We start from the raw sequence: 21,373 nt of genomic DNA, 5'->3' as shown, positions 1-21,373 counted from the left end.
AGAAAAGATTTAGAAACAAAAACTGGTGGGTTTTGAGAGGCCTATTTACATGCTTTCCCAGGGAGAATGGACTTTATTTGGTATACATTATAGAACATTTCAGCATGGGAGAAACAGCAGTGAAACTGTTGCAATAATTGAAGCCTAAATATAGGGAAATAACAGAGGAGGCAGTTTAGAGAAGTTTTATATGATATGTATATGGTGATATTTGATGATCAGTTAAATGTGGAGGATTTAAAGGTAATGCAGATGTTCCTTGCTTGGACAGCTGATTGAGTAGCACTATCAACTGAATTAGGCAGCAGGGTTAAGAGGTCGATAACCAAAACATGTTGAATTTGAGTTACCGCTTATGTTTTAGTAGCAAGGTCTAGTATAGGGTTGAACGTTGGAGTTTAGGGCTCAGAGAATGGTTGGAATATGAGAAATCAACTTTGAAGTCATCCTTGTGGTAGTTACCCCCCCCCCAAAAAAATGTCCTGAACAAAATAGTAAGAAGCATCAGTATTTAAAACTGGACAAAGGAAGGGAAACCATTGAAAGATACAAAGGATGACAGAGTAGTAAGGAAATAGTAATGCCCTGAAAACAAAAGAGAGTTTCCACATTGGTGTTTTATAGTGAACAGTATCAAATATTGCATAGAAATCAGTTTGAATGAGATCTGATCAGAGACCACTTTCCTTTGAAATTAAAGTTCCTGTTGGCCCATAGCAGTTTGAGTAGAAAACTAAGCAGCTGAAGACTTCTATTCCAACAAGGGAAAGAGAGAAACAGCTTGATGAGGAAATAATATCAAGAAAAGATGTCTGAGGAACATTGAAAATTGAGCATATTTTTTAGTTGCGGGAAAGAAGCTAGTGGAGGGGGAAAGGATGAAAGACAGGGGGTAGTATCTGATGAGAGGCATCAGGGAGGTAGGAGTGTAACCATAGCTGGACTGTTTAACTTTGAGAAAAAAATAAAGACACACTTTATCCAGGGGAATGGAAGTGAAAGAGAAAAATAGATGATTCATAGGTGATTCTGAGGTTGGAATGGAGGAAAGCTTTAGTGTATGCTTGATGAATTTCTTTTCTTAATGAAATAGTCTTCTAAAGTGGTTACCATTTTGGTGTGGTCTTCATGTTGAAAGTAACTCGTTAATAAGTAAGAGGAAAAAAATTTTTAATTATACCTGTTCAAAAAAGATTTCTAAGGAGCAATGCTCTGCCACTTATGGATTGTACAGTCTTATCACTTTCGGACTTCACTTCCTTTGTCTAGTTGTTTTCTGAAATCAAAATGAGTAAGATCATTTGAATGATGAAGCTGCATGTATCATTTTAACCTCATTATTCTTCAACTATTGAGTGATACTTTAACTATTGAGTCCTCTTAAGTGTGTGTGGCCAAAATGTGAATCCTCAATTTATCTTTGGATAGAAATTCTGGTTTCTTAATGTCTGCTAGTATCAGTTAAGAGTCGTATTTGTTAAAAAGATTAGTGCTCAATCCTTCTAATAAAAAGTACTGTGAGTCTAAATGTCTTCAATTCATTTTAAATGCACATTTTTTGTCTATGTTTTCCTTTTCTACCTTTTTAGTTTTTGTGCTACTTTCTTCAAAATAAAGTGTTATATAAAAAATGATTATAACAATTGTGTAGTGGAGAGACTCTAATGTAATCTTTCCATTTAGTGTTAGTATTCTTTTCATTTTTTTCCCTACCTATATGTATTCTAGGTTGTTGGTTTTTTGTTTTTGTTTTAGATAAAATAGTATTCAGTTCAGTTCAGTTCAGTCGCTCAGTCGTATCCGACTCTCTGCGACCCCATGAACCACAGCACGCCAGGCCTCCCTGTCCGTCACCAGCTCCCGGAGTTCACTCAAACTCATGTCCATCGAGTCGGTGATGCCATCCAGCCATCTCATTCTCTGTCGTCCCCTTCTGCTCCCGCCCCCAATCCTTCCCAGCATCAGAGTCATATTGTAATGCAGTTCACTATTGACTAAAAAGTAGATTTTTTGGGGGGGGGGTCTCCCGAATGCCGTGCTGCATGTGCTTAGTTGCCCAGTTGGGTATTGAACATATGCCTACTGCAGTGGAAGTGCAGTCTCTTAACCACTGGACTGCCAGGGAAGTCCCCTCAAAGTAGATTTTTTTAATATTTTCCATGTTCATATAAAATATGCTATACTTGAATTGTTTTTAGTGACTACAGTATGTCTTATATGTAATATAATTCATATCAGTTCAGTTCAGTCGCTCAGTCGTGTCCGACTCTGCGACCCCATGAATCACAGCACGCCAGGCCTCCCTGTCCATCACCAACTCCCAGAGTTCATTCAAACTCATACAGTTTCCTGTTAATAGATGTTGGTTGTTTTGGTTTATTTCTTCTTTTTGTTTTTAAAGATGCTGTAGTGACCATTCTTTTATATAGATGTTTTTGCCCGTGTACAGTCTGTGCAAAAATTCTGGGAAATGAAATTGTCACGTTAAGGAATATAAATTAATATTTTAGTAATTGCCAAATAACCCATCATGATAGTTTTACCAGTTTGCACTAGACTACAGCCTGGTTTTCAGATGCCTGCTTTTTCATACCAGGTCAGACTATTGCAAACCTTTCTAATCTTTAAAAGACTAATGAACGATTAAATTGCTTTGTATAAGTTTTTTTTATTCCAGTCTTTTAATTCTGTTTGTTGTTTACAATAGAGAAGTTTTCCATTTTTAAATGGTCGGTTTGTTCTTCTTTTTCTTTAAAGCTTATGGTTTTAGGTCCCAATCAGAACTGATAAAGCCATTCCCTACCACCACATTATAAATATATCCATCTATATTTTCTTCTTTATACATATGTGGGATCTTAGTTCCCCATACAGGGATTGAATCAGGCCCTCACCAGTGAAAACGCAGAGTTCTAACCACTGGACCACTGGGGAATTCCCTGAGCAGTCCTGTTTTGAAAGCAGTCTTTTTTTTGAGCAGCAGGTGTAACAACAATGGGTTTAAAATACCTGGTAAGCAGTGTTATAAACAACCGTTCTGTCTTCCAGGCTTTGTTCCATTATTTATAGAGCATAGGCAGAATAGATTTAGCATAATGTTTAAGAGCCTTAAGATTTTCGGGAATGATAAATTAGCAGTGGCTTCAACTAAAGTCACCAGCTACATTAGCCCTTAACAGGAGACTCAGCCTATCCTTTTAAGCCAGACATTGACTTCTCTCTAGCTCTGGAGGTCCTAGATGGAATCTTCTTCCATTAGAAGGTTGTTTGGTTGACACTGAAACTTTCTTGTTTAGTGTAGCCACTTAATTATCTTAGCTACATCTTCTGGATATCTCACTGCAGTTTCTACATCAGCACTTCCTGCTTCATCGTGCACTTTTATGTTATGGAGACAACTACTTTCCTTCAGCCTATGAACTAACTTCTTCAAGCTTCAAACTTTTTTCCTTCCAACTTCCTCACCTCTCTCAGCCTTCATAGAATGGAAGAGATAGGGTCTTGCTCTGAATTAGGCTTTGGCTTAAGGGAATGCTGTGGCTGGTTTAACCTTTTATCCAGACCACTAAAAGTTTCTCCATATCAGCAATAAAGCTGTTTGGCTTCTTGTTTGTAGATTCACTAGAGTAGAATTTCTAATTTCCTTCCAGAACTTTGCCTTTGCATTCACTTCTTGGCTAACTGCTACAAGAGGCCTAACTTTCAGCCTGTCTTTGCTTTTGACCTGCCTTCTCACTAACCTTAAACATTTCCATCTTTTTATTTAGAGAGAGGAATGTACAACTCTTCCTTTCTCTTGAATACTTAGAGGCCATTGGAGGGTTAGTATCTGACCTAATTTATTGTTGTGTCTTAAGGAATAGGGAAGCTGGAAGAGGGGCAAAGTGATGAAGATAGTGGCGGGTGGGGCAGTCAAAACACATAAAACGTTTCATCAGTTAAGTTTGCCATTTTATATGGGTGCTTTTGGGGCACCTAAAACAATTACAACGTAATATCAAGGATCACTGATGATCGATCGCTGTAACAAACATCACCATAAAATATTTGAAGCATTACAAGAATTACTACCAAAATATGGCACAGAGACATGAAGTGAGCAAATGCTGTTGGAAAAAATGTCAGTAACCTTGCTCAACGTATGGTGCCATCAACCTTCAATTTGTAAAAAAAAAAAAAAAAAACACACTGTGAAATGCAAGAAAAGGTATTCCTGTACTGTAGATTTTAATATGTTTTTGTTTTTTCTTCTTCTTGGACCTGAAAGTTTAAAGGAGTGGTTTCTTTTGTTTTTCTTGTTTGTTTGTTGTTTTAATTTCCAAGTAACTGAAATTTTGCTTCAACATTCTTATTAACATTTATTTCCAATTTTACTTTTTGTGACCAGAGAATGTAGTCTGTAATAGTTCATCTTTGATGAATTTTCTGAGATATTCTTTTTGGCCTACTAAAGAGTTTCTGTAAAAGCTCTGAGTACTTGAAAATGCATAATCTAATTACAGATTTACTTATATGTCAGAAATAATGAGCTATTATTTATATCATTTTTTTCAAACTGGATTACAAGCATGTCATAAAGTCAGTTTCTTGGATCCTGGCTGAATGCATATAACTTATTTTTCATAGAGTACAATAAATATAAAATTATCAAAGTGTAACAGTAAAGCCTATGAGACCTTTTGTTATATAACTGTATCTAGTGATCTGTGTGTTTAGGGTCATAATCCATAATGTGTCTCTTATGGTACCAATCAAAATAGTTTAAAAAATATGTTTTGATATCTTAATTATTTTGGTGCTATCCTTTCTATTAAGAGTTTAGACAAGAGAATTAAAGCCTCATATTTGTCTCTGTTGACTTTTTGCTGTGTATCCTACCATGTTTATGCATTTCATTTTTAGAATGCATTTGTACATGTCAGTTATATTTTTATTGTAGATATAAATTCTGTTATTAAAAAGTACTTTTCAGGTTTAACACTTTGACCTTGTCCATTATCAATCACATGACTCTTTCCTTTACATTTTTTCTATTTATCTTTACCTTTTGGCTTAAACCTGAAATGTTTCTTCTTTCTCATTTTAAGCTATTGTATTAGAAACTGCTTTTCAATCTTTTAGTGTATTCTTTGTCTTTTTCGAGAGCTTTCATCAGAGATAGTTTGATTTATCTAAGATGCTGAAGATGCCTGTCTACTGTGGTATTCAAATTAAGACTGTCCAGATTGTACTTTCTTAATTTTTTAATTTTTATTTTTGGCTGCACTGAGTCTTCCATTGCTGTGCAGGCTCTTTTGTGGTGAGCAGGGGCTTCTTTCTAATTGTGGTGGCTTCTCTTGTTGCAGAGCATAGGCTCTAGGGCATACAGGCTTGCAGGCTCTACAGCACAGGCTCAGTAGTTGGGGCATGCAGGCTTAGTTGCTCCTCGGCATGTGGTATCAAACCCAGGTCTCCTCCACTGGCAGGCAGATTCTTTAGCACTGAGCCACTAGGGAAGCCCAAGACTGTCTAGAATTTATAATCTGTTTTTTTGGTAATAAACCTTTCAAAGGGGCAATTGTGTGATGTGCTTCACTAGGAACGGCCTTGAAAGTCTGTTGCCATATTAGAGAATTGAATCATGTAGAGAGTCAGAGAAGGCAATGGCAAGCCACTCCAGTACTCTTGCCTAGAAAATCACATGGACAGAGGAGCCTGGTGGGCTGCAGTCCATGGGGTCGCTACTAGTCGGACACGACTGAGCGACTTCACTTTCACTTTTCACTTTCACACATTGGAGAAGGAAATGGCAACCCACTCCAGTGTTCTTGCCTGGAGAATCCCAGGGATGGCGGAGCCTGGTGGGCTGCCGTCTTTGGAGTCACACAGAGTCGGACACGACTGAAGCGACTTAGCAGCAGCAGCAGAGCAGTACACAATTAGACTATCAAAATGTCAAAAAAGCACACTTACATAAGTCTCCAGGACATAATCAGAGGTTTAAGTGTTTTCATTCTACTTTGGCATCACCTTTATTTGTGGATTAACAAATTGATTTAGACTTTTCTATGTGAATTCATAATCTCCCAACACTGATTTTTTTTTTTGAATAGTTTTTGATCTGGGATCCCTTGGAAAGGTAGAATCAGTGGCAGGTGTTTAAATCCTTCTTTTGTGTTATGGTAGACTTAGATATGAAAATGAATAAATGTATACTGGAAAAATTTAGGATATAAGTTTGTCTTCTGTTTGCACACCACTAATGGAGAATATCATTTGGACTTATTCCCTTGAACCTTGGAATCTTCTTGCATATGGTAATGATGTAGGTTCCCATTGCCTTTGATAATGGGAAAATACCATCTTCTGTTCCTAAAACAGGATTTTTAAGTTATGTTTACATGAAAGGACAGGCTGTTTTCCCTTATGTTCCTTTAGCATTTTGTTGATTCCTCTCACGTAGCACAAATTATGATTCATGACATAACTACTTATGTACATGGCGATTTAGCTCCTATTGTTAGTTTCTTTAGGGCAAGTGGAACTGTAACTTGCCTTTTTTTTTCTTTAATATCCCCCACCTCCTGGTACAGTGCCTTAAATACACCAGGCATGCAACAAAGTCAGAGTTGAGTAATAGCCAGTGTCTTTAATAATTGTTTCTAGTTTTCACCATTGTTTCCCTCATTTCTATAGTTTTCTTTTTTGCTTCCTTCCTGTCTCCTTTGTGCTGCTGCTTAAAAGTGCTTCTTTGCTTGGGTCAAAAAGTGTCATTACATCAGGAATATCTCTTTGGCCATTGGCTGTTATCTATTTTTCCTGTTGTTTACTTCTGAAAATAGTCAAAACAAACAAATCTAAGCACTTCAGCACTATTCTAATTCCAGATTATTGATACTAGAAAGTTGATATTTTATATAAAGCTCTTACTGTATCCCTTTAGTCCTCAAAGTATGACCTGTGAATTTTTGAGGTCCCTAGGACCCAAAAGGGTAAAAACTATTTCATAATAATATTAAGACATTGCTTGCCTTTTTCAGTATATTGGTATTTGCACTGACGATGCAAAAGCAGTGGTAGGTAAAACTGCTAGTGCCCTAGCATGAATTGAGGCCAAGATTCCAAGCTGTTCTAAATTGTCATTGTATCCTTAAAATTGTTAAATGTCAGTTTCACTTAAGAATGTTCTTGATGAAGCAGTAAAAATAGTTTTTAATAAATCAACCTTTATCAGTAGGCACCATTTGAATATTTTTTGAAACAAAATGTGAACTCCCCTTTGCTGCATGCTGGAGTGCAGTAGTTGTCTCAGGAGAAAGCATTTGAGCAATTGCTTTGAGTTTGAGCTGAGCTTGTCATTCTTTCACAGAACACCATTTTTACTTAAAAGAATGGCTGACAAACCACATTATGTAGACAGGTATTTAACAGATTTTTTTTTTTTTTTAATGAACTGATATCAGGGAAAACAACTGACAGTATTTATGCAATGATAAAATTCTAGTTTCAAAGAAAACTTGAGTTTTGGAAAACATATCTACAGATGTGATTTTGACAATCTCCAGATATTTAGAGACCAGTGGTGAGATTAATGAATGTCATTTTTGTAATAAAATACGACATGTGTCAACATTTGGAAGATATGCATTAATCAGTGAGTGAACCAATATTTTTCAAAAGATAATGCACACAATGCTTAAAAAAAATAATGTGTGAGTTAAGGGGCTGTTAAAGTGCAAGATTGACTGGAGGTTTTTAATGTAACAGAATGAAAAATTCATTCACATCATTTCAGACTCCACATTGCAACAACCTTTAGAAAAACTACCATCTGTCAAATTTGGGTTCAGTGTCAAAAAATATCCACAGTAAAGTAAAAAGGCTATTTTTTATTTAAAAAAAATATTCCTGCCTTCTCTAACTATGTAACTGTGGTGAGGCATGATTTCCTTTGTAAACCAAACAAAAGTAGTATACTTCAACAGATAACTGCACAAACAGATACAAGAATCAAGCTGTCTTCTATTAAACCAGGAATCTTCACAGATTTAAAACAGTGCTACTTGTTTCACTGAATTTGAGAGATGGGGGAGGAAGGAATATAGTTTTCTTCTTTTTTTTTTTTTTTTAAAGAATTCCTTCCTTCCTTTTGTTCTTGTTTTGTTTGTGGTTGTGCTGGGTCTTCGTTGCTGCACTCAGGCTTTCTTTAGTTGGGGTGCGCTGGCTGATCATTGCAGTGGCTTCTCTTGTTGTGACTGACACACAGGCTTAGTTGCCCTGCAGCATGTGGAGTCTACCTGGCCCAGGGATTGAACTGATGTCCCCAGCATTGACAGGAGGGTTTTTTAACCCCTGGACCTCCAGAGAAGTCCTGAATAAATTCTTAAACGTTTTCTTAGTTACTATTTTCTAATGAGGTAAATATTACAGATACAGCCAGCATAAGCAAAGACTCTTGTGGAGCCCTCATTTTTTTTAAAATTGAGAAGTTTAAAAGAGGTTCTTAGTTTGAGAAATGCTTTTGTATTATAATCTTCCCTCATTCCCCCATATTACCAAACGATTTTCTCTGCTGTTAGTCACTTGCCAGTCAGGCTGTGGGGGTGCCACTGGGTTCAGGGCAGTATACATGTTTAATGTGTGTATATGTGTGTGTGTGTGTGTATATATATATTTTACCACAATAGTAAAAGATGTTTATCAATTTTCACAACCAATAGCCAGAGAAAAAATAAAAGAATTACAGTTGCAAGCCATAATGGAAATACGATTAACCTAACAATATAAAATAATTACATACAATTTGAGGGGTTAAGTAGAGTGGTGTGATAAGTGGAAGTGCATACATGCACATGTTTTCATCCATTCAGCCAGTCTGTCTTTTGGTTGGTGCATTTACATTTAAGGTAATTATCAATATGTATGGCAGGTTCAGTCCCTGGGTTAGGAAGATCCCTGTAGGAGGGCATGGCAACCCACTCCAGTATTCTTACCTGGAGAATCCCATGGACAGAGGAGCCTGGTAAGCTTCAGTCAGTAAGTTAGCAAAGAGTTGGACACGACTGAAGCAACTGAGTGCACACACATGCACACACATACAAGCCTATTACCATTTTATTTATTGTTTTGGGTTCATTTTGAGTAGGTTTTTTTCCTTCTCGTGCATACTGCATAGAGAAATTCCTATAGCACTTGTTGAAAAGCTAGTTTGGTGGTGCTGAATTGTCTTAACTTTTGCTTGTTTGGAAAGCTTTTGATTGTTCCACTGAATCTGAACAAGTATCCTGCTGGGTAGAGTATTCTTGGTTGTAGTTTCTTTCCTTTCATCACTTTAAATCTGTCGTGCGATTCCCTTCTGGCTTGTAGAGATTCTGTTGAAACCGGCTAATACAGCCTGATGAGAGTTCCCTTGTCTGTTGTCATTTTTCCCCTGGTTGCTTTTACTATTTTATCTTTCTCTTTAATTTTTGTCATTTTAATTACTGTGTGTCTCAGTGTGTTCCTCCTTGGGTTTATCCTGCTTGGGGTTCTCTGTGCTTCCTAGACTTGGTTAACTATTTCCTTTCCCATGTTAGGGAAGTTTTCAGCTATTATCTCTTCAGATATTTCCTCAGTTTCTTTCTCCCTCTCTTCTCTTTCTGGGAACCCTGAAGAAGGCAAGGGCACCCCACTCCAGTACTCTTGCCTGGAAAATCCCATAGACGGAGGAACCTGGTAGGTAGGCTGCCGTCCATGGGGTCGCTGAGGGTCAGACATGATTGAGCGACTTGACCTTCACTTTTCACTTTCATGCATTGGAGAAGGCAATGGCAACCCACTCCAGTGTTCTTGCCTGGAGAATCACAGAGACAGGGGAGCCTGGTGGGCTGCCATCTATGGGGTCACACAGAGTCGGACAGGACTGAAGTGACTTAGCAGCAGCAGCAGAGGTCTTCTTAGGCTCTCTTCAGGCTGTCTTCATTCTTTTTCATTCTCTTTTCTATATTCTGTTCTGCAACAGTGATTTCCACCATTTTGTCTTCCAGGTCATTTACCCATTCTTCTGCCTCAGTTATTTTGCTATTGCTTCCTTCTAGTGTATTGTTCATCTTTGTTCTTTAGTTCTTCTGGGTCTTTGGTAAATATTTCTTGCATCTTCTCCATTCTTTTTCCGAGATCTTGGATCATCTTCACTATCATTATTCTGAATTCTTTTTCTGGAAGGTTGCCTATCCCCACTTCATTTAGTTGTTTTTCAGGGGGTTTTATCTAGTCCTTTCATCTGGGACATAACCCTCTGCTTTTTCATTCTGGTTAACTGTCTCTGATGTGTTTTTTGTTCTAGTACTGCAGGATTGTGGTTCTTCTTGCTTCGTCTGTCTGCCTTCTGGTACATGAGGCTGAGGCTTGTGTAAGCTTCCTGATGGGAGGGACTGGGCATGGGAAAAACTGGTGGGCAGTAAAACTTTAATCCAGTTATCTGCTGATGTGTTGGGTTGTGCTTCCTCCCTGTTAGTTATTTGTCCTGAGAGGACTCAGCCCTGGGGTCTATGGGCTTTATCTTAGGGTTAATGGCAACCTCCAAGAGGGCTTATCCTAAGGGACACCTTCCAGGACTGCTCCTGCCAGTGTCTTTGTCCCTGCGGCCATCCATTGCCAACCCATGCTTCCACAGGAGACCCTCCAACACTAGCAGGTAGGTCTAGTTCAGTCTCCTGTGGGATCATTGCTCCTTGCCCCTGGGTCTTAATACTCTCAAGATTTTGTTTGTGCCCTCTAAGAGTGAAGTCTGTTACCCCCAGTCCTGTGGAAGTCCTATAATCAATTCCTGCTGGCCTTCAAAGTCACAATTCCTGGGTATTCCCAGTCCCTTTACCAGATCCCCAGGTTGGGAAGCCTGACATGGGGCTCAGAACCTTCACAATAGTGGGAGAACTTCTTTGGTATTATTGTTCGTCAGATTGTGGGTTACTCAGCTGGTGAATATGGGATTTGATTTTATTGTGATTTCACTCCTCCTACCATCTCCTTGAAGCTTCTTTGTCTTTGGTCTGCGGTATCTTTTTTTGGTGGGCTCCATTGTCCTCCTGTTAATGGTTATTCGACAACCAGTTGCAATCTTGGTGCTCTACTCTCTTGAACCAATCTAATGTATATTTTTTGATGGTGAACATTGCATATCCAGTTAAAGCTCTTAGTAATTCAGTACCTATAAGAGAGTAAAGTGAAAGTCACTTAGTCGTGTCTGACTCTTTGCAACCCCTGGACTATATAGTCCATGGAATTCTCCAGGCCAGAATACTGGAGTGGGTAGCCTTTGCCTTCTCCATGGGATCTTCCCAACCCAGGGATCAAACCCAGGTCTCCTGCATTGCAGGTGGATTCTTTACTAGCCGATCCACAAGGGAACCCCATAAGAAAGCCCAACCTTTTTTTCTACCTTGTTAATGAAGCATTTTAAATGTGTATTTTAAAATTATGTCTTCACCATGTATTTTGTATTATAATCTGTATATAGTAAGTAGGGCTTCCCTGGTAGCTCAGCTGGTAAAGAATCTGCATGCAGTGCAGGAGGCCCTGGTTTGATTCCTGGATTGGGAAGTTTCCCTGGAAAAGGGATAGGCTACCCACTCCAGTATTCTTGGGCTTCCCTGGTGGCTCAGATGAGAAAGAATCTGCCTGCAATGTGAGAGACCTGGATTTAGTCCCTGGATTGGGAAGATAAGAGGAGAAGATTAAAGAAAAAATCAATATGTAATCAGTTCAAGAAACTCTAGTGTTCCTTCAACTCACTAATAGAATTTTTACCACCTGCCACCCCCTTGCCCCCAAACAAACAATAAGACTTGTTTGAAAAGCTCGTTCTTCACTTTGAATAAAGAAGGTTTTTAGAGAAGAGTGGGCAATCGAAATCATTTTGTCATATCCCTTTTCAGAAAACTGGACATTTGTTGAACTGTTAAAATTGTATGCATTCAGTTCAGTTCAGTCGCCTCTGACTCTTTGTGACCCCATGAGCCACAGCACGCCAGACCTCCTTGTCCATCACCATCTCCCGGAGTTTGCTCAAACTCATGTCCATTGAGTCGGTGATGCCATCCAACTATCTCATCCTCTGTCGTTCCCTTCTCCTCCCGCTCTCAATCTTTCCCAGCATCAGGGTCTTTTCAAATGAGTCAGCTCTTCACATGAGGTGGCCAAAGTACTGGAGTTTCAACTTCAACATCAGTTCTTCCAGTGAACACCCAGGCCTGATCTTCTTTAGGATGGACTGGTTGGATCTCCTTGCAGTCCAAGGGACTCTCAAGAGTATTCTCCAACAACACGGTTCAAAAGCGTCAATTCTTCGGCGCTCAGCTTTCTTTATAGTCCATCTCATATCCATACATGACTACTGGAAAAACCATAGCCTTGACTAGATGGACCTTTGTTGACAAAGTATTTTCTCTGCTTTTTAATATGCTGTCTAGGTTGGTCATAACTTTCCTTCCAAGGAGTAAGAGTCTTTTAATTTCATGGCTGCAGTCACCATCTGCAGTGATTTTGGAGCCCCCAAAAATAGTCAGCCACTGTTTCTACTGTTTCCCCATCTGTTTGCACGAAGTGGTGGGACCAGATGCCATGATCTTAGTTTTCTGAATTATATGCATTAAGTTTATGATGCAGTAAAGGTCTGTATTTTTAGTTTTATTTGTGGTTTGTGATATATCAGGACCACTGTGTAAAAGCAGAGTCCATAGTACCTTTAATACTTATTTGATAAGAATTAGACTATCATTTCGGAGAAGGCAATGGCAAGCCACTCCAGTACTCTTGCCTAGAAAATCCCATGGATGGAGAAGCCTGGTAGGCTGCAGTCCGTGGGGTCGCTAAGGGTCAGACACGACTGAGCAACTTCAGTTTCACCTTTCACTTTCACACATTGGAGAAGGAAATGGCAATCCACTCCAGTGTTCTTGCCTGGAGAGTCCCAGGGACGGGGGAGCCTGGTGGGCTTCCGTCTATGGGGTCGCACAGAGTCGGACACAATTGAAGTGACTTAGCAGCAACAGCAGACTATCATTTTATTACTTTACATAATTATCAGAATTTGTAAGTGTCTTCATACAAATGGCAGTTAACATAGCTGTGATTTTTTTTCCAAAATGGTTTTTCACTCCAGGCACATTCAACATTTATAAAATTGTTCTGTTTGAACAGTTTTGTGATTTGCTTTTCAACAATGTTGCTAGGACTTCATTGCAGGAGGAAAAATGGTTTTTTATGTCCTCTAAGACCGGGAGTTGGTGATGGACAGAGAGGCCTGGCGTGCTGTGATTCATGGGGTCGCGGAGAGTCGGACACGACTGAGCGACTGAAGTGAACTGAACTGAACTGAAGAGACTGGTTATGTAATCCTTGGTTAATGGTATTTACAAATACGACTCAGGAGCCTTATGATAGTGACTGCTATCATTTTGTGACAGTTATTGCGGGAAGGTCAAGAGTTTTAGTGTACCAGGATTTAGACTCTGAGTCTTGGATTCTAGGTCTGATACTTTCCCTTGTATGAGTTTGGACAAGTTGCTTTCTCTGAATCTTAGTTTATCTATAAAATGATGATATAATGTCCTCTTGGGGTTATTGTAAGTATTGAAAGTGTGTTTCACTTCTAGACTTGATACTGAATAGTGGCTAATGGTAGCTATTGTTTTTTACATTGGTACTTTTGATTTAAATTTTCATGTGATCATTCCTTTTTAAAAATATATCATTAATTGGCCCTCATATCTATGGGTTCTCATCTTCAGATCAGCTAGAATGGAAATATTCGGAAAGAAAAGTTCCAGGAAGTTCTAAATAGCAAAACAAATTTGCCAAATACACACTGCAACTATTTATGTAACTTTCACATGTGTATTTACAACTCTTGACGTAGAATTTACATGAATCAGGTATTATAAGTAATCCAGCTGTGTGCATATGTTGTATGAAAATACAGGACCATTTTATTTAAGGGGCTTGAACATTCCCCCATTTTGGGAGTGGGCAGGGAAGTCCTGGAACCAGTCTCCCTAAACCTCACAGATACTGCAGGACAACTCTATTCACTAAACCGAGACACTGACCACTTTAATATGAATTCCTTAAATCAAGAATTCATCCTTCTGTATATAAGGGAGAATAATTTTGAAACTCAGCCCTTGCAGAGAGGAGACTGCAATAGAATATTGTATTCACCTGTTTTGGATAAACAAGTGATGCTGGCTTTATTAGTGCTGCTGCTGCTAAGTTGCTTCAGTTGTATCCGACTCTGTGCGACCCCATAGACGGCAGCCCGCCAGGCTCCCCTGTCCCTGGGATTCTCCAGGCAAGAACACTGGAGTGGGTTGCCATTGCCTTCTCTGGACTTTATTAGTGAGGGCTGCCATAACAAAACAGCACAGACTGAGTGACATAAAGAGCAGACTTATTTTCGCCCATATCTAGAGGCTGGAAGTCCAAGATCAAGGTGTTTGGTGGGTTTGGTTTCTTGTAAGGCCTTTCCCCTCAGCCTCCTTCTCACTGTGTGCCCATGTTGCCTTTCCTCCATACACACACATCCTTGGTTTCTCTCTCTTATAAGAAGGTCAAGTGACTCATTTTAAGTTGGTCACTTCTATAAAGGACCTATCTCCAAATATATTACATTTTGAGGTGATGGGGGTTGGAACTTTAGCATAGGAATTTTGGAGGGGACATAAGTTGGCCCATAACACCAATATTTGCAGAAGATATAATATATGTTGGATATTGACAATGTGCCGATTTCCAAATTAAGTTCTTACTATATATCTTCTAATTTTGTGTGCACATTAACCCTGTGATTATTAGCATCTCTATTTTATAGAGGACACTGAGACTTAGATTAAGTAACTTGGCTGAGAGGTGGGATTGAAATTCAAGTCTTTTGGGCTCTAGTGTCCATATTCTCTTAGGTAAGAACTGAGTACTAGGAAACAAAAGCACAGAGAAAAGAGGGTTGAAATATACGAACTGCTGTTTTGCAGTGTCCACTAAGGTCTTGCTAGTAAGTAACCTCTGAAATAGAAAATCATTTAATGCCAGCCCTGATTGACTATTTATTTTCTTCTTTAAAAATTAGGAGGCGTTTTGGTTTAAGATGGAAACATGAATGAAGCTAAAGATTTTAGATTTGCACAAACAAAATTTGTCTTATTTTCAGGTTGCTCAAAATGCCTTTCTGTTTGTTGTCTTTTGCAGAAGATTCTAGTGTTCCAGAAACTCCAGAAAATGACAGAAAAGCAAGTATATCATATTTCAAGAATCAAAGAGGGATTCAATACATTGATTTGTCTTCTGATAGTGAAGATGTTGTTTCCCCAAATTGCTCCAGTACAGTTCAAGAGAAAAAATTCAACAAAGATACGGTGATTATAGTGTAAGCAGCTTAATAGGTTCATTATATTTACATGTATAAACCCTTTTTTTCTTTAGAAAAAGTTAAATTCTGTTGAAATTTTTTGATGATTTCCACCCCCCTTTTTTTCCTTTTCCTGACTGCATCTTGGTCATTTTTTCCTAACATAGAGACGTTAACAGGTGTGTGTGTGTGTACATGTTTATGTATATGTGTGTGAGAGAGATTGATTCTGGACTGATTTTCTCTATTATTTATTTATTTATTTTTGACCTCACATGTTGTCTTGTGGGTTCTTAGTTCCTGAACCAAGGACTGAGCCCAGGACACGGCAGTAAAAGCACTGAATCCTAACTAATGGACCACCAGGGAATTCCCTCAGTTCTGATTTTAAGTAAAAAAATTCAGTGAGAGTAAATATTTAATCTTTTCATTCTCCATAGACAGGGAATTTATTTTAACAAGTACCTTTGATCATTTGTAACTACTTCCTGATTTGTTCTTGAATCCGATTGACATTTTTGTACATTTTGGGGACATATTCAGTGAGCTAGTACAGAGCTTGTATGATAGAAATGTAGTAAGTAAATAAAAAATGCAGTATGCCAAATAATAAATCTGATGGGCAAAGCGGGGAGAGGGGATACAGGGTTTGGGGCCAGGGTTAAGGGCCAAGGGTAAAGTACATGGTTGGAAAAGACTTCATTAAGAAGATGATGCTTGAGCAGAGATGTAAATATGGTGGGAGGGGCATTAGGAATATCCTGCTTAGTGACCTTGAGTGGTGTTATGCCTGTTTACGGAGAAAGTAGTGGGTCCCATCACTTCATGGCAGATAGATGGGGAAACAGTGGAAACAGTGACAGACTTTATTTTTGGGGGCTCCAAAATCACTGTGGATGGTGACTGCAGCCATGAAACTAAAAGACACTTGCTTCTTGGAAGAAAATCTATGACCAACCTAGACAGCATATTAAAAAGCAGAGACGTTGCTTTGCCAGCAAAGGTCCATCTAGTCAAAGCTATGGTTTTTCCAGTAGTCATGTGTGGATGTGAGAGTTGGACTATAAAGAAAGCTGAGGGCTGAAGAATTGATGCTTTTGAACTGTGGTGTAGGAAAAGACTCTTGAGAGTCCCTAGGACTGCAAGGAGGTCCAACCAGTCCATCCTAAAGGAGATCAGTCCTGGGTGTTCATTGGAAGGACTGATGTTGAAACAGAAACTCCAGTACTTTGGCCACGTGATGCGAAGAACTGACTCATTTGAAAAGACCCGATGCTGGGAAAGATTGAGGGTGGGAGGAGAAGGGGACGACAGAGGATGGGATGGTTGGATGACATCACCAACTCAATGGACATGAGTCTGAGTAAACTCCGGGAGTTGGTGATGGACAGGGAGGCCTGGCATGCTGCAGACCATAGGGTTGCAAAGAGTTGGACACAGCAGCTGAACTTAACTGACTGAGTGGGGGTAATGCTAGAAAGTGGAAGACCTGAGGTCACATGGTGAGGAGTAGAATTAGGGAAAGGGCTTTATCAAGTTAATAAGCCCATAGGCTATTTGGCTTTTATTCTGAATGAGAATAAAATGAGCTAAAGGAGCTTACTGAGCAGAGGAGTAAAATGACCTGATTGATATATTTAAAAGTCTTTAAGGATAAAGGGAAGTGGTAGTAGAATCATGAATACTTTTGTAATAACCAAGGCAAAAAAAAGGATGGAAGCTTAGACCATCTAGTACCTATGGGAGTCAATAAGAAGTAGTTAGATTCTGGATATATTATTAAAGTAGAGCAGAGAGGCTTTATTGATGGATTGCAAATGGAATGGGAGAGAAGGGAGTATGGATGACCCTAAGATAATTTGACCTGGGCAACTGGCAGGATGGAGTTAACAGTAACTGGTATAAGGAGTCATGTCTTGAGTGTGGTAGAGAGCAGCTTTAGAAGGGAAGATTGGCAATTAAGTCTTGGACATGCTGTGTTTGAGAAGACTGTTGGACATCTAAGTGGACGTGTCAGGTAGGCAATTTAGATTTGTAACATTAGGTTCTGGAGAGAGGTCTAGGTTCTACATCTAAATTTAGGTGTTGTCAGGATGAAAACTGCAGTGTTAGTCTCTCAGTCATGTCTGACTCTTTGCGACCCCATGAACTATAGCCCGCCAGGCTCCTGTGTCCTTGAAATTCTCCAGGCAAGAATACTGGAGTGAGTTGCCATTCCTTTCTCCAGGGGATCTTCCCGACCCAGGGATGGAACCTGGGTCTCCTGCATTGCATGCCCTTGATATTAAAAGGTACATGATTAGATAAAATCACTAAGAGACACTGTAGTATAGCTAGAAAACAGACAATCTTTTGGTTGAAGGACTTAGGCCAGGGGAACTCTGGATTTTAGGAATGGAGAGACATGAGAAGAAACTTGTAGAAGATTCTAAGAAGGAGCAGTCATTGAGGTTAAACTCAAAAGGTTGTATGATAAGAGGCTAAGTGAGGAAAGTGTGATGCAAGAGATCAAGACTGCCCTCTGCTAAGAGGAGGATTTCCTCTTCAAATGAATTTACTTTTGTATATAAGCTTAGGTGAACATGCCTTTGTCCTTAATTTTACTCTGAAATAAAAAATAGTGATGATCCTATGCGGTAGATCCTGAGGAAAATGGATACTTCAGCACTCCAAATTTAATTTTTTATTTTGAAAAGAATTTAAATTTACAGAAAAGTTACAAGAAAAACCAATTTCCACAGTCCTTTTAACAAGATTCATCCTTTGTTAACCTCCCACATTTGCCACCTTCATATAATAATAATGAGAATTATTGTATTTTTATTTTTTATGACTGCACTGGACTTTCTCTAGTTACAGTGAGTGGGACTACTCCAGTTGCCGTGCTCAGGCTTCTCATTGCATTGATTTCTCTTGTTGCAAAACTGGGCTCTGGGCACTCAGACTTCAGTGGTTGCAGCTCACAGGCTATAGAGCACAGGCTCAGTAGTTGTGGTGCATGAGCTCAGCTGTCATACCTTACGTGGGATCTTCCTGGACCAAAGATCAAACCTGTTTCCCCTTAAAATGTAAATTGATGTGCTCATTCCTCCACCAAGAATGTCTTGTATTGAAAAAAATCAGCTGAACTAAGCTTTGTGCTTAGTAATGTAGTTGTTTTCCCTCTGGTTTAAGTTCCTTATCTTTTGATGGACAGATAACAAACAATTTGATTCAAGGACAGGTGGTTAGTCCATGAATCATGCTTTGAGTAGTACTCTATAATAAAATTTTTTCTACCATCATGCATTGGGTTTAGTTCATCATGTGTATTTCAGTTCAGTTCAGTTGCTCAGTCGTGTCCGACGCTTTGCAACCCCATGAATCACAGCACTCCAGGCCTCCCTGTCCATCACCAAATCCCAGAGTTCACTCAAACTCATGTCCATCGAGTCGGTGATGCCATCCAGCCATCTCATTCTCTGTCGTCCCCTTCTCCTCCTGCCCCCAATCCTTCCCAGCATCAGACTCTTTTCCAGTGAGTCAGCTCGTCACATGAGGTGGCCAAAGTATTGGAGTTTCAGCTTTACCATCAGTCCTTCCAATGAACACCCAGGATTGATTGTGTATTTAGTCTGGTTTAATCTGAAATTATCTCAGCTTTTTTTTTTTTTTTTTTTGATTCCCATGATTTTTGTTACTTGTGAAGGTAATAAAGCCGGTTTTTTAGGATTTCTCTCACTTTCTACTTGGCTTCCCTGTGTCTCAGGAAAGAATCTGCCTGCAATACGAGAGACCTAGGTTCGATTCCTGGGTTGGAAAGATCCCCTGGAGAAGGGAATGGCACCCCACTCCAGTATTTTTGCCTGGAGAATCCCATGGACAGAGGAGCCTGGCAGACTACAGTCCATGGGGTTGCAAAGAGTCGAACATGACTGAGCGACTGACACTTTAACTTTTTCAATTTCTACACCCCTAATGCACCCAAGAAGTGATCTTTTTGAAGTGTGGTGTTGGAAAAGACTCTTGGAGAGTCCCTTGGACTTCAAGAAAGTCAAACCAGTCCATCCTAAAGGAAATGAGTCCTGAATATTCATTGGAAGGACTGATGCTGAAGCTGAAGCTCCAGTACTTTGGCTACCTGATGTGAAGAACTGACTCATTGGAAGAGACCCTGATGCTGGGAAAGATCGAAGGCAGGAGGAGAAGGGGACGACAGAGGATGAGATGGTTGGATGGCATCACTGACTTGATGGACATCACTTTGAGCAAGCTCAAAGTGTTTGAGCAAGCTCTGGGAGTTGTTGATGGACAGGGAAGCCTGGTGTCCTGCAGTCCATGGTGTTACAAAGAGTCAGAAACGACTGAGCAACTAAACTGAACTGATACCATAGATTAGTATTATCAATTTTTCAACAGTCCATAAGAGAGTTTACCCTTCTGTCCGTAGAGTTTTGTTTGTTCTTTTCATCTCTCCTGATTGATGGGCTAAAGTTGAATTCTCAAGCCTGAAATTAGAATTCGCCATTTCTTCAAGTAGCACCTTTTTAAAGGAATGGCATTTGGAAATTTGGGGGTGAGGTGTGTCCTTTCTTTGCTGTTGGGTGAAACGGAATTGTCATTGCCCTTTCAGCAAGAATGGGCTAGGATACGAGAGAGAATGTTTTTTGTTGTTGTTGCTTTTAAAATCATAAGTTTGTAGTAATATATTTTATTCTGACCTAATACTGTAAGACTCTTCCTTGCCTCTCCTCTGTATTTCCTTCTCTGATAGTGAGAACTCTGCTTCCACCAGTATCATTATATTTGCTAATTTGTTCAGTCACCCAGTGTACATAGAATAGTTTCAGAACTGCTGTTGTCATACTGCTTGACTGTAAAGCCCACTAAGAGTTTAAGATTTGTTCATAAGTTATATGTTGTCTTTAGGTGAAAGTGTATGGTTACAGTACTTAGATTATTTATTGAAATTTTTCTTGGTTATTCACTTCAAGTGTAGTTCAGTATGTTAATTTTTGTTTGTATTCCTTTTAGAGTTTTTTTCCCTTGTCCCTTTTAAAAAAAAATTTACCTTCAAATATTTAAAATATTGACATGGTTCCCAAAAATCAAAACTCTACATAGAATGTGCTTAGAGAAGAATTAAAGTAGGAAATGGCAACCCACTTTAGTATTCTTGCCTGGAAAATCCTGTGGACAGAGGCCTGGCAGGCTGCAATCCGTGGGGTTGCAAAGAGTTGGACATGACTGAGCTTCAAACTACTGCACAATTGCACTATTCTCACACGCTAGTAAAGTCATGCTCAAAATACTCCAAGCCAGGCCTCAGCAATACGTGAACCGTGAACTCCCAGCTGTTCAAGCAGGTTTTAGAAAAGGCAGAGGCACCAGAGATCAAATTGCCAACATCCGCTGGATCATGGAGAAAGCAAGAGAGTTCCAGAAAAACATCTATTTTTGCTTCATTGACTATGCCAAAGCCTTTGACTGTGTGGATCACAATAAACTGTGGAAAATTCTGAAAGAGATGGGAATCCCAGACCACCTGACCTGCCTCTTGAGAAACCTGTATGCAGGTCAGGAAGCAAGAGTTAGAACTGGACATGGAACAACAGACTGGTTCCAAATAGGAAAAGGAGTATGTTAAGGTTGTATGTTGTCACCCTGCTTATTTAACTTATACGCAGAGTACATCATGAGGAACACTGGGCTGGAAGAAGCACAAGCTGGAATCAAGATTGCCGGGAGAAATATCAATAACCTCAGATATGCAGATGACACCACCCTTATGGCAGAAAGGGAAGAGGGACTCAAAAGCCTCTTGATGAAAGTGAAAGAGGAGAGTGAAAAGGTTGGCTTGAAACTCGGCATTCAGAAAACAAAGATCATGGCATCTGTCCCATCATCACTTCATGGGAAATAGATGGGGAAACAGTGGAAACAGTGTCAGACTTTATTTTTGGGGGCTCCAGAATCACTGCAGATAGTTTGAAGCTCAGTCATGTCCAACTCTTTGCAACCCCACTGATTGCA

At 39.4% G+C, this 21,373-nt stretch overlaps 1 protein-coding gene across 3 annotated transcripts in view; it reads left to right on the top strand.

Annotated features, from left to right (window-relative positions):
* Nucleotides 1-21,373, top strand: part of SMARCAD1 (SNF2 related chromatin remodeling ATPase with DExD box 1) — an 85,854-nt gene that overhangs the window by 5,574 nt on the left and 58,907 nt on the right. For all 3 annotated transcript variants that reach the window (XM_088836228.1, XM_055434085.2, XM_055434084.2), the window contains exon 3: nt 15,202-15,379. In XM_088836228.1, the coding sequence (XP_088692354.1) occupies nt 15,202-15,379 (178 nt within the window). The remainder of the gene's footprint in view (nt 1-15,201; nt 15,380-21,373) is intronic.

This window comes from Moschus berezovskii, chromosome 5 (genome assembly GCF_049115385.1).
Source record: "Moschus berezovskii isolate FMDL1 chromosome 5, NW_MosBer_1.0, whole genome shotgun sequence".
NCBI lineage: Eukaryota > Metazoa > Chordata > Mammalia > Artiodactyla > Moschidae > Moschus > Moschus berezovskii.
The sequence above is the reverse complement of the archived record's forward strand: the minus strand, read 5'-3'. Positions and strand labels throughout refer to the sequence as shown.